Source organism: Ptychodera flava, chromosome 17 (genome assembly GCF_041260155.1).
Source record: "Ptychodera flava strain L36383 chromosome 17, AS_Pfla_20210202, whole genome shotgun sequence".
NCBI classification, from domain to species: Eukaryota; Metazoa; Hemichordata; class Enteropneusta; family Ptychoderidae; genus Ptychodera; species Ptychodera flava.
Window position 1 is genome coordinate 39,056,584 of NC_091944.1, and position 14,040 is coordinate 39,070,623.

At 38.1% G+C, this 14,040-nt stretch overlaps 1 protein-coding gene across 1 annotated transcript in view; it reads right to left on the reverse strand.

Annotated features, from left to right (window-relative positions):
- LOC139116297 (glycine receptor subunit alpha-3-like) overlaps window positions 1-14,040 on the reverse strand; it is a 199,300-nt gene that overhangs the window by 135,792 nt on the left and 49,468 nt on the right. The window contains exons 2-3 of the mRNA XM_070678921.1: window positions 4,315-4,409; window positions 3,542-3,609 (exon numbers count right to left, since the gene is read on the reverse strand). Coding sequence (XP_070535022.1) covers window positions 3,542-3,609; window positions 4,315-4,409 — 163 coding nt within the window. The remainder of the gene's footprint in view (window positions 1-3,541; window positions 3,610-4,314; window positions 4,410-14,040) is intronic.

The window sequence follows — 14,040 nt, forward strand, 5'->3', positions numbered from 1 at the left end:
TTATATTTTTCAAACAGCAGTCTCATAACACAAGAAGTATAATTTCACTTCACTAAAGTGTTCTTATTACCTGAAGTCATAACTGATATGAATAGCTTCGCATTGTTATGTCTAACGACAGAGTCTGACAGTCCAATGTAGGGAGCAGTTTGTCATATTTTGATACGTGCACTTTGTGCACTTTGACCTCAATTTCCCCTCTTCGACGACATGCAAACCACAATGCTCTAAACATCACTGTTACATTGTTAACGTAATTTTTGAAATATAGGGGTGATTTATAGACACGGTAACAAACTCACTGATCACCATGGTGTTGAAGTTTACTAGTCAAATTGACAATTGTATTATTTCTGACATTTGCCCTTGGTCCGCCAATCTCCACTGCATTTTTGTTTGTCCTTTATCTTGGAATTCATCGATCCATCTAGCCATCCATCCATCCATCCATCCATCTACCCGTCCATCTATCCATCAATCAAGCCATCCATCCACCCATCCATCAATCCGTCCATCCACCAACCCATCCATCCATCCATCCAACTATCCACCAATCCGTCCATCCATCAATCCATCCGTCCATCCATCCACCTATCCATCCATCCATCCATCCATCCATCCATCCACAAATACTCCACAATGTTAAAATTTGGTTTAACATTCTGCGGCCGATGGGAACAGACAAAAATATAGAAGCACATGATGTTTCATATTACGTTCATCAAAATTAATGATAGAATTCTTAAAAACGTGTTTTTCTTAAGCAATTACCTATCCGTTCTTGCTAAAACATAAGGCATAAACCGGAGAAACATGAGATATAAATCAATTAATTTCCCTAGGGTTTCACGACATTGACGATACTCACTAAACCTCGTTAAAACGGCCATCTCTCTGCGACACAGTGTGAAACAATGAGTTCCTGTGATTTTGTATCACAGTTTCTCATCCCCGTGTAGTAAGGGAGCTTTCAGTAATTACAGGGGGGTGGGCCGGGGGAATTTGGCGAACATCTGTACCGTAAAATGTGACCCTCCCCTATCCTCCTGTCTAAAATGTGACCCTCCCCCTTGTCCGACATTCTAAAACTTGACCCTCCCCCCAACCACTGCGGTATTCTCCTGGGAATAACTAAGACAGTATCAGCTAATTTACGTAACAATTGGTTCAATTGTTATGTTAGGGACAAATTACAGAGGGATGGCTGGTGTTTTTGGAGGGACAGTCGCAATTTATCACGCAAGAATTTTTGAAGAGATATGGTATTTCATACATTTGAGGAGGGTCACCATATTTTGTGCAACTATAAGAAGGCAAGACGTAGCTGATTTAGTGCTTCATCCAAAAATATCAAATCATAATACATGGAGTCTATCAGGCAAATGATTGACAATTTACCACCACAAAACATGCTTTAGCTGTATATTATATATGTTTGATAATGTATTTAAATGTACTTTGCTTGAATAGGGGAGTAAAATGAATATTTGGGTACAAGAATTTGATTTCTGAATTTCATCTAAAAAGTTGGTTCACTATCCATGGTGTCTATGATGAAATTATGAATAGTTTTTTCCAATACAAAAATAGGCAAATCTTTGCATTTGTGTACTCTCGATTATTGATATTAATTTTTTTGATTAGACTAGAGTGGTTACAAGTCTATAGTTGTGAAAGAAATTTGATTTTGGAATTTCACTGAAATGTTGATTCAATATGCATTGCGGTCTATGGTGAAACTATAAATATTTTTTTTCAGTACAAAATAACATGTAGATAAATCTGTGCATTTATGTATGCTTGATTATTTAGATTATTGTTCTTGATTAGACCAGAGTGGTTACAAGTCTATGGTTGTGTAAGAATTTGATTTTGGAATTTCACCAAAATGTCAATTCACTATGCATGGCGGTCTATAAGTGTGTGCGTATTTTGTTGGTGATTTCCTTTTGTGGAAATATCACACGGACAATCAAAGTTTTGGCCATAATATCAGCTTCTGTCCAAAGTGACCCTCCCCCCAAAATAGGTTTATAAAAAATGACCCTCCCCCTTGAACTGTTTTCTAAAAAGTGACCCTTCCCCAATTCCCCCGGCCCACCACCCCTGTAATTACTGAAGGCTCCCTAATACATCAATCTTCACAACTCGTTTGTCTTGTGACACTATATATATATATAACTTTGGATAAGACTGGAAGTAGATCAAATATTACATGTTGTGTTCAATTAAACCATGGATTTCCCGATGTGTCGTTATGATGATTGGTTTCTTCAACATGGAGCAGGATGTCGTAAATATATCTGGCATTCAGTACAAATCAATGATCTTACATGAAGCAGAGCACACAGGTCTATTGCTTGATGTAGTACGCATCTTGTACACCATAAGCTGCGGACTGTTGTATGGCGCCTGTCACTATGGCACTGTGTGACACATCGTAAGGAAGACGATACTTAGTGGTACTTACATAGTGGTACTATGTCCCGACGTCTACATCAGTTTCCCGCCATTTCGTCTTTTGTGTTTACCCCTCGTATTTGAATTTTTCTGTGTATTTAATCTTAGCAAGTGTTATTTGATTTATGAATTTGATTCGGAGTAAAAGTGATAAGCGTTACTCATGTTTTATTCCAATCTTATTACATACAGCCCATCAAAATTTTATCGACGTGATTTTACTTTTGGACAAGTTGGTATTGGCTAGATATCTGGTTTGTCTTCATTGTTATCCTGTAGAGGAGGATACTCTAAGATTGCACCGACTACTTATCCAGAGAGCCAGTGAACTTCTTCTTAAAGCCCTTTTAATTGTTGATGGGTGAATGCCCTTTGGAGAAATGGCCACGCCATTTCCTTCGGGTACTATTTGAATTTTGTTTTCACCTATAAGGCTCTACATATTTTAATATCCCTCGACATGGCTATGCTATCGAGTGCCTACTAACAGACGACAATAGCAACGTAGAGTGCATGGTAAATATATGAGTATAGCTGGAGCCTGTAAGAAGTTGACAGCCAGATCAAGCCTAGAAGATGTAAATCTAGGGAACAGAAGGGAATTGTTAAAAAGGAAACTATTTTGAGAAATGTCTCCAATATTATAACTTCCCGGTAATAGTGACATGAACTCCCATGGTGTATTGTTACTTCGGCGTTGAGCAATTTGGCTCCGAAGCACTGTAGTTTTTATCAGTCTGTGATCCACGTCAGTGATTCATGTCCAGTGATCCATGTCAAGTCATGTATATAAATCGATAAACACCCATCAAAGCAGGCAAAACTGTGTTGTTCTGTGACGCTGAATGGTCCAACCGAATATCAGAAAAAAACTTCGGCATAGCAGCGAAGAAATGCCGTACGGAGAGAGCTTCCGGAGACACTAACACAAATGTGAAGATAACGCAAGTACCTTTGTTCCCATCAAAGCATTTATCATAAAAGTCTACTCTTCTTAACTCTCCTCAACTTAGTCTTATTTTAGAATTAGAGAATTAGCGATTCAATGAGTGGTTTGTAGATATACATCTTATTAACCTACCATATTGACTTCCTTCACAGAATGAAAGCTATTGATGTACATTCCAACTGTGACGTTTACTGGACCACCTGTGAGTAAACAAGACAAGTGTGACAAAATCGTGTCTATTCATATGCTATATCTCACTGAAAGACCACATAAGATGGCAGCCTCAACTTGGCACAATTCAAACGCAAATTGACGTGCCTGACAAACTCATTTTCCCTTAAGAGAAAGTTTTTTAGTTTCCGAACTGAGACCTGTTTGGAACTGTTGAATTTAGAACTTAGATGACGTATACCTCTTTACGATACAATGCATTACCTTTCCTTTCATTAGAGAAGTAATTGCTGGATTGCAATACACTAAATGTAATGTGCATGCTGTGACTAAAATGCTTTCTAAATATATATATGTTGAGCGAATATTTGGACTTTTATTGACACCCAGCCAATGTGTTATCACCGCTTAATTTGGACTGTGTGTGCTAATTCTGTGGTACAACATTTGAGTACATACCGTATCTTTGCATATTTGAAAGCGAACATAAAGAATTCCAAAATAGCACAGAAACCCTGTACTGTAATCAATGCAGACCTTGTCTCGTTATGGCTCGATTACCAGCCTTCATAAACGTGATAAATGCCGGTATGTTTCGATATTGTACATCGCTCGACTGCACACGCTATAGTCGACACAGTCATTTAGGGGGTTTGTAAATACTAGGTTGTAAGACGTACCAAAATACATAAGCACGTTTTCACCAAGACAAGGTACAGTGAAAAAAGTCTTACCGTCAGATTTAGGCCTCAGTGCTCCAAGATCAAAACTCTTCATAATTGAGTCCACAAAGGCACTTTGGTCTCTTACGGCATTAATGGATGTTATACTGTAAATAAAATGAATAAAAATACATTCAACTTATGAATACAAGATACGTGTATGTCTTTGCAACAGTGTCTACTCCATTGACTTATTTGAAGTCGAAATTGCTTACAGAAGCATGTCGTTAATAATGAATGTTAATTTAGCGCGTCACAAATGATCGTATCAAAAATTACTATTAGGACTGGGAGCCCTTTCCAGGTTAAACTTCTGGAAACAATATTTATTAATTGTAAATGGGTATTCGATATTCATTGACAATTGATCCGTCGAAGGATTAACTTCTCATCCTCATGTTGTCACAAAACCAGCATTATAGTTGTCGACATAGAGGCATAGAGAGGAAATTGTCCTTGATGAATTTTGGTAGTTAAACAGTTGATTATAATACATTCTCACTGTGTTGACTCTGTTTTTGAAAGATATTTCCTTCGACTTTCGTTTCTAGATCGTGTATGGTGTGCAATTTCTATATAATGTACAAACATGTGCCATTCCTATATAATGTGCCATTACTGTATAATGTGCAATTCCTATATAATGTGCAATTCCCATATAATATGCAATTCACGTACCATGTGCAATTCCTATATATGTTCAAATCCTGTATGATGTTCAATTCCTGTATAATGTGCAATTCCAGTATAATGTGCCATTCCTGTTTAATGTGCAATTCCTACATAATGTGCAATTCCTACATAATGCCTTTGACAGAATCTCCGTGATCTAGGTGTTGTAAATATAAATTCAAATTTTGATGTAACAATTACGTACGATCTATTTCAAAAATTCACTTTTCTTTAAGTCCATGACATGTACGATGCCTATCTCACAACAATGCTTTGCAATGCTCGAACAACCTAGAAGCAACTGAATTGATATTGTATTTGAGAATGGCGACTATTATTGTGGCCATCGTATGCCAGACCGGTATGCAGTGTCGTAAAACTATTCACGCTTTAGTTAGCGCTCTAGTTGGATCCTTCATCTATTGAAATAACACAACTTTTTTGCCGTCATCTACAGACGGAAAGCCATAAAGCATGATTTGTCTGGTAGTGAGTTGTATTCATGGCCTATTGTTTCGTTTATCGAGTCCGTGTACAGACATGTCACATTGGCTACAATCTGAGAAAATTTGATGTAGCGTTCGCTATGTTCGTAGATGAATCATCTACAAATAAGTAAACATAGCGTGTTATAATTTCGTCGCCATGTTATACTCCTGAATGGGTCTGAAACAGAAAATACATGTTTCCGTTGGCGAAATAATCTACCACAATAAAGATCCCAGATAGGTTTCAGCTTGAGTACGACAAATTAATAGCAATGTCTTATATACACGACTCTTATTGGCACATAAACGGCGACAACATTGAAATTTATATCAATGACTATACTATTATTGTCTAAAATGACTTCATTACAAATTACCGGTATTCACTTCAGTCATACAGGGTGTTCTTTCGATCTGCACGTTTACAATAAAACCGTCTTATTCCATAAGTCTTTTTACGCAGTGATAACAGCATCCCTTGATCACGGAATACTGCTACTTGTTTAATGTGTAACGTGTTAGACGCTTTTGATTGTTCTCCAAAAAAGTGTAATCTCTTATGACATTTTCAAAAACATTTTGCCGATGAAATTTTCGATTACCTTCATCTTAACAGACTCTGTATTGAATATAATTCACTTGAATTTCCATCAGCCGATAAAGTGGAGTGATTTTTACATCTGCAGCCTAAAATGTTATTTTTTACGTTGGCCTTGAATCACTTTACACTCAACAGATGTTAGTAAAATCTATTCATAACAACCGGTATCTTAAAAATCGAAAAGCAGAGATGGAGGAGTGTATTAGAGATACATATTTCAAGAACAAATGAAAATAACACCTATGACATTATCTACGGAAAGCTTTGCATAAAACCTTAGCTGAAATTTCAAGCGGAAAATTTAAACTATTGACTTGCTTATAAGTCTATCAATCAGCGATTTTTTCCTGTCATATGGTCTTTATTGAAACAATATAAGCAGCAAGTCTGCAAACATCTTAACCTTTTTGACAAACCAGTTGCAAAATCCTTGAAAGCGTTGTTCTTTCTCAGGTTAATGTAATATTAATTGCGGATCATGCGGCGTTGAGAACCATCTTTGTCAAAAGGATGAGTATTAAAGATACAATCATTTCCGAAGGATTTCCTTGGTAAATATTAACTACATGAACGAAGTTCTGCAGGCAGACAACTTTGCTTACAGGCTACTTCGACTGACAAAAGTATCAAGGTTTATTCTTCAAAAGGATTTACCTCTTCCTATATACCGCCAGTGCTTTAGGGGAGACGGAAGACTGTTTTGAGTAAGCTTCGTCTGTGATAAAAAGTGAAAATCGCAAAGACGGATTAACTGACTCGGTATAAAATATACATTATGATCCTTTACGATTCCAGCAGATAACACGTTAAGGCGACCAGAGAAGTTTTGCCCTCCTAGCGTTCGACATGAAACATGCACACTGAGAGCATTTCATTGTTGGGCCTAACAATATGACAATATCTGACAATATCTGATAATATGTCATTGGAAAGGTCACCAAAGTATACGTATGGATTGTGTGTCGATAACAATTCCCTCTAAACGCGGAGTGAAAATGAACATTGTAAAATAAAATCCACTTCCGAGGAAGTCTTGTTATATTCCCATGGCTTTGTAGCAAATTGAAGTCACTTTTGTCTGCGACATTGGGCTTTTTAAATTGAATTTCCTTTGCTGTCGTTTAAATAGTGCAGCTAGTATTGTGTATCTGCGAGCGATTGACTATAAATGCTACTTCCTGAACATTGGGAATTCGGCTGAATTCAGTCTGCGAGCGGTCGATAAGCTCTTCGGCAATTATTGATGCATTACGCGCCATTTCGCGCCGTTCAAAGATGAGTCTAGTAAGACAAAATATCTCGAAAGTTACTAATTCTATATGCCTGCACGGAAAGTACCATAAGCCAGTATGAGTAGTTTGCAATGCATTCCTCATCAACTTCGTTGAGTATGCACCAGGAGGCGGGAAATTGTGAATTAGATAGCACAACAGACTGCCGACGGTCGATGAATGACAATGCAGCTGCCCTCCGTTTAATTCATCGACAATACACGGCAAGTTACAAATTAAGATTGTGAGAAGATCGAAATATCGGCTGAAACATTGTAAAGCACAATATTCGCCACAATTTTCCATAAAAAATTGGTCGAAATGTACGCGGATACATACGACTGCTCTCAGTCGTGTTAATTACCGTTACAAGGTCAGATCGGGAAGGGTTATTGTACATGTTCAATTTTGCAAGAGTAATGTTTTCAAGGTTGTCCTCTGCTTAAATATCATATTGCCGTCATTTGATATTGCCATGAAGACGTTTGTATCATCTCGGTCTGTTGCAAGTACACGAAGAGCGACTTCAGGTAGGATATTATGTTGCTGTACACATTGGATGATTTAGAACCTCCTAACTCCGATATGAGGGACAGATGGATCAGTGGACGGAAGAATGTACGGATGGATGGATGGCTTGATGGATGGATGTATGGACGGATGGATGGATGTATGGACGGATGGTGAATGGTTGGATGGATGGATTTCAGACGTCGTCTCCGCATGAACGTTTCGAATATTTCCTCTCAAAACGAAGATTCTGAAACGAAATATCTTCTAAGTCCGACCTTACACTGTATCGTTTTCTCAATCAAAGAATCGGCCAATGACTGGCACGTTTCCTATGCAATAAGGCTATTGAACTCTAGGTCGGGATTCCGTGGGCCTGGCAAATGTTAATAAATGCATAGATCACACGCATTACCTAAGGCATACGTATAACAGTGAAGGTAACGGGCGGTACATAAACACTACAAATTTTGGCAAGACAACGAAGAGTACAGACATGCCAGTTCTATTTACCACACGCCTTTTTACTCACATGTATCACGGAAAATTTAGATGTCTGACTTCAAATTTTCCGGCGCGATTTTGACTAATTAAGGTGCTTTTGAAAATTAGTAAGGGTCACCAAGTATTTTGATAACTAATCATGTATTACATCATGACGTTTGCATATACTATGCGTATTTAGCACCAACGTCACAACTTGTGGACAGCGATGCATTGTATGCATGTCTTCCGATAACAAGACAAAAGTTTTAAAGTTTTGTTTTAATGTTGATGAAAATTGGATTCATTACTTGCGTCATGTTTCTGTGACGTCCAATTGCCAACCGTAGTCTGAAAAATGTTCAAAAAATTTCTACAGAGCCCCAGAGCTTTCATCGCCGACCCCAACACCATCACCGTCATATTTGAATTCGCATGACAACCAACACTTGTCTGGTGATGAAGTCATATGCCCACTCATTCTTTCTGCACTCTGTCTGGTATCGATTCATTTCAGTGACCCAAGGGCTTTTCATCTCAATACTGCAATATTTATTTCACCAACAGCTTCGAAGATGTTCTGCACTCATTTTATGCGATTTGATGATGCCGGGTTTTAGTTTAACGATGACTATCCGCTCGAAAAATCACATCAAATCTTCCTTACATCGCGATCGGATGCTTTGTCATATAAATGAGCGCCAGTGTTTGATATCGCTCGAAGTCAAATTTTACTGGCGCTATTCCAGGTTAAAGGTATACAGCCACCTGTAATCTAAATATGTCCAAATGTGGTCAAAGGGGCGTTCCTTGGTATTCAAAATGCCTGTGTGAGGGCGCTGTTTTTAAAAAGCGGCGACCCGCTTAAAATCAGTGATTAGTTAGATTTTCTCTTTCCATGGTAACTGTGGCAAAATTGGAACAGGTGACAGTATACCTTTAAATCTGATCACGCAGTGATGGCTTATAACGCGAGATCTCATCGCAGTTTGCCTAACTGTCACGGCTTCTCCCATTTCCTTCGTCGAATCTTGTACTTGGAATCTACAGATAATTTTCCTCATGTCTTGTTTGATAACATCATAGGTACATGACGAATACGCACACCTCAAAGAGACAGACTTCGAACCGTGAGAGGAAGTTAAAAATTGATTTGTAGAGATCGGGTGAAAAGGTTCACACAGGCGATATTTCAAGGGCTGACAACTTATAACATAAAGCGTATTTTACTTTTTGTTGTCACGTTGGGCAATTTTGCTGGGTCCAGCCGGCGAAAAAGGTAGACATGCAAGCTTTGAGAACTAATTAGTGACGAGTCACTCGTGTTTTCTGTGATGATCATTGGCAAAATTTCTGGTAATTATTCTGGGCTGTCGTTGTCAGGCGCTGAACGCCCAAGAAATACTTATAGCTTTAACAGTAGCCGACGTTAATTTATAATTATATTAACTGTATGGGAAGACGCACGATGTAAAGGAAGGACCAATCGTATACTGCATGCAAGGCGGAGAGAATTAGGAGACATGGAGAATGGCAGAGGGGTATTTTTGCTGTGGAAATTGGAAGCAGGGAACTGTTATGATGTAGCGAAGAGGGGTCGTTGACGTGGTTTGTTTGAACTTCCTCTCTCATTCCCTATCGTATTGTTGAAATATATTTACAGATAAAGCAACGTTGGGATGCATGTTTTGTATATTGGCTACCTCGCTGCCCTTGATTTCAAGTTTTAGATTGTTGTCATTTGACTCCACACCTCACTGAATGCCCTGTTGAACGACATGCCAGCAGGAAATTTCAACGAGAATTTTCAGTGTATCATTTGAGAAGGTGTCAATAGTCATGGTACAATGATCACGTCGTCAGTTTATCTAACAGACTCAGCACAGCGGGCTTTAAACATATGCTGTCGTCAACTCAGTGTTGACAAGTTGAAGCAAGTGGTCGACATATTTTAGACTGGCGTATTCCTTCGTGTGATCTACCTCTTCAGCGACAAATATTACTACGCGATGCCTTGTATTTGTATTGTATGTGCTTTTCCGAGAAGCATATTTTGGAAAACTGAGTATGTATGACATCATTACTGGACATCCATGGTGATCCGTTCTCTCATTAAGAAGTTAATATAATTTCCGTAAAAGCGCCAGGTTCCCATCTCAGAAGTTAATACCTTTGATATTTTTAAACTGATGAACAGTACTTTTGTTGGCGACTGCTCTCGCAACGTGTTTGATGGTATTCCGTTCACTTGGTAACGGGACTGCATCAACTAATCACGTGATCACTAATATGATCGAGACAAATTTTCGCACCGGACACAGAATCCAACTTCATATTCTACGCTTAATGTATTTTATTTCAAAGGAGACTAAGGCGTGTTTTGTTGATTGGCTCATAAACTCCTCAAAAAGTCTCGCTACATGATTTCCTATGTAATGTTGACAACGGGGATGAAAAATGTTTTCTAGATTTCACCACACTACCTGTGTTTAGACACTATTCCAAACAGATAGCCATGTTGGTATAAAGCGGAATTATTTCTGTGTGAGCAATAATTATGCTCCTGATCGAACGCAAAGGCTTGCTCAAAGTCCAATTAAGCGGCGACCTCGAACAGCTACAAGACTACTTAGTCATGTGAAGTAGCTCAAATGGAAATAAGACAACTGATTTGATTTCATTCATTTTTCAGGCAATCCACCGAAGTATTGGTGTATCATCAACTTACTTTACATGTGCTTATGTTTGACGGATAATTATTTTTAGTTCGAAGGAAAACGGAAGAATTGTGATATCACTTACCCTCTATAAAAAGGGACCGTGGTGATATTAAGCAATTTGAACACGATACAAAGTGTAATGATATTCTCAGAAAGATTTGAATCTGATCAATTTCTCTTTTTTGACTGCGTAAGGAGAAGTTATTATTGGTAATGTTTATCACAGCAGTATAATCTGCTAACCAATGCTTTTGAATGCTGTCCGTATTCTCGTACGATACGCCCTGTGCGCCACAGAAAACTCAGTTTGTATAGCCTTTCAATTGGCAGCTACTGAACGCTGAAAAACAATACATAAGGCCACGAAAGAGGTTGAATGCGGTTTGAAGTCAAAATGTAGTATCGCTTTTACGACAGGGAATAGGTATTGATTTTATGACTGTAAAAAACAAGAACAGCGGATGCACAGGATACACTGCTGATCTACAAATCACAAGATAAACCGTTGATCTACAAATCACAAGATAAACCGTTGATCGACAAATCAAAGGCAGAAAAAGATTTATTGAATAAGTATGTGTCTGCCATGCAAATGTCACGGCCACTATCATAGACCATCAGCAGGTTTACATCAGCAGGTACATGAAATCACAGAGTCTGATTAAGGTAGTATGCACCTCGAAAGTGAAAGACTTAAACTTTTGCTCTAACTTTCCTCAAGGAATCTTTCAATCATTCTCTTTCAAAATCAAGAATAAAAATAGGGGGTCACCGTGCAAATTTTGAAACTAGAGAAACAAATAACCCAAGATTTACCGATATTAGAAATTCAAAATGGCCGCCATCCCTGCGTTAACCCTATGGTGAAAAATAAAAATTTTCGAATTTCAAAAAACTAAGCCGGTGAAAAGTTTTCTTTCACCAAGAGCTTTAAAATTAACCCCCAGATGTGGTATATCAGAAGAGAACTGAAAAAGTTTGAGAGTCCGAATGTCTGTCCCCGAGGTGCGTTCTACCTTCGTTCTACCTTAAGACAGATCCTTGTATCGTCAAAATATTCACTGACCCTACATGTATTAGGCAGTATTATATTTAATTGTTTGTGTAATTGTATGGACTGTACATTTCTACTTGCATACTTACTGGTTAATTTAATGACAAAATTTCACAGCAATGAATACTACAAGAGCTGAAGGTTTTTAGTTTTTTTCATACAGTACAGCCAAACTTATGATTGTATGAAAACTTTTATGCATCGACACTCTCCGAAAAGAGCTCACTATCATGACAAATGGTACCTCGCGACGACAATGATCAGTTCTCTTGGATATTTCGTTATAATCCGCTGTAAAATGTGATCTTATCCAAACTGATCCGTGGGAGCATAGAGCGTGGCAACAGGACGAGGCAAAAGACATAGTCTCATATTATATATTATAGCCCAAACATGGGACTATGTGCCCGAGGGCAGGTGACATTTGCCCGACGTTAGGAGGGCAAATTGTCTCCTGCCCCGAGGGTACATAGTCCCATGTTTGGGCTATAATATTTTTATTACATGCCTCTCTTAGATAGTTTTCACTCAAAATATTTAGACTTATTGGCAAATGATAATCCAATGCTTTATTTCCATCTTAGAAGAAAATTCGTTAAAAATGGAACGATTTTCATCATCGAATGGCGTAATGATATATTTAAACTACTGTTATGCGGTTTATCAATTTTTTTTCTCCAAATTTTCCAAAACCGGATTTCCTGTGCAAAACATGAAATTTCGACATTTTTACATCAAAATGTTGTCAAGTTGAAAATAGTTCCAGTTCACTTTCAGTCCAATGATGACCATGCGGCCCGCGACGTCATCGACGAGTTACCATTGAATCCTATGGAGCGCGCGACGTTCGATATACGAGGCATGTAATAAACTATACTGCCTGAATGCCTGAATACTTGGGTTTATGTGCCCGAGAGCAGATGACAATTTGCCCGACGCCAGGAGGGCAAATTGTCTCCTGTTGCGAGGGCACATAAACCCATGTATTTAGGCAATAATATTTTTTATTACATGCCTCTCAACAGTTAATGTTCCATCATGACATTTAGTTACATGCAGGGTATTTTCAAACAATTTTACCATTATCGACCAGCATCAAAGAGATTTTAACGAAAGTCAAAAAAGCAGTGCGCGGATGGATATTTTACATCTAGCATTAAGCGTTCACTTTGACGTCGAAAACGTCGAAGGGCTTCACTGGACCGGGTAACCATGGAAACCGGTCTGTACCTCGTTCACCGGCCCGCTAACTTTCCCTACTAGTCAAATTAATGCACTGATCTGTACTCACATCGAGGGATGTAATAAAGACTAGATTGCACGTAGCATTTTTAAACCAAACGTTTTCAATATTAACATTTTTGCACACACTTCTTCATCTCACACACATACATATAATATATATATATACATATATATATATATATATATATCAAAATTACCTCAAGTACAAAGTGGTGATATCTGTTACTTAATAAGTTTCATGCATCATGCAATCATCAGATAGAAGAAGTGAAATGGTTCCTAGTTAGTACGATTTGAACGTACCATTCTATTTGTAGGTGATGTTGAAATTTGATGAATAATATTTGTTTTGGTGGCGACATTTTGAAACCAACTGTGAGCGTTTGGTTAATAGCGTAGATTTGTCAGCATTGATAATGTGTAGCCTTTCTGATATACAAAGATTACATCGCTTGCTTATGTTAAAGTAACTTGATGCTTTGTCAATTTTTAACCACGAAATGTCAAAGACCTGGTTTTTTTGTTTCAAGGACAAGCTGTACTTGGATAACTCCGTTACGAAACGATTGCATGTGATTAGCGAAGCGCGTCTTGAAGGTGCTATCAGATAGTCCGATGTAGACCTTCTCCGTATTGTCACCATTGATACCTTGGCCTTGTAAACCACACTTGTGACTTGACAATTACCCATTAA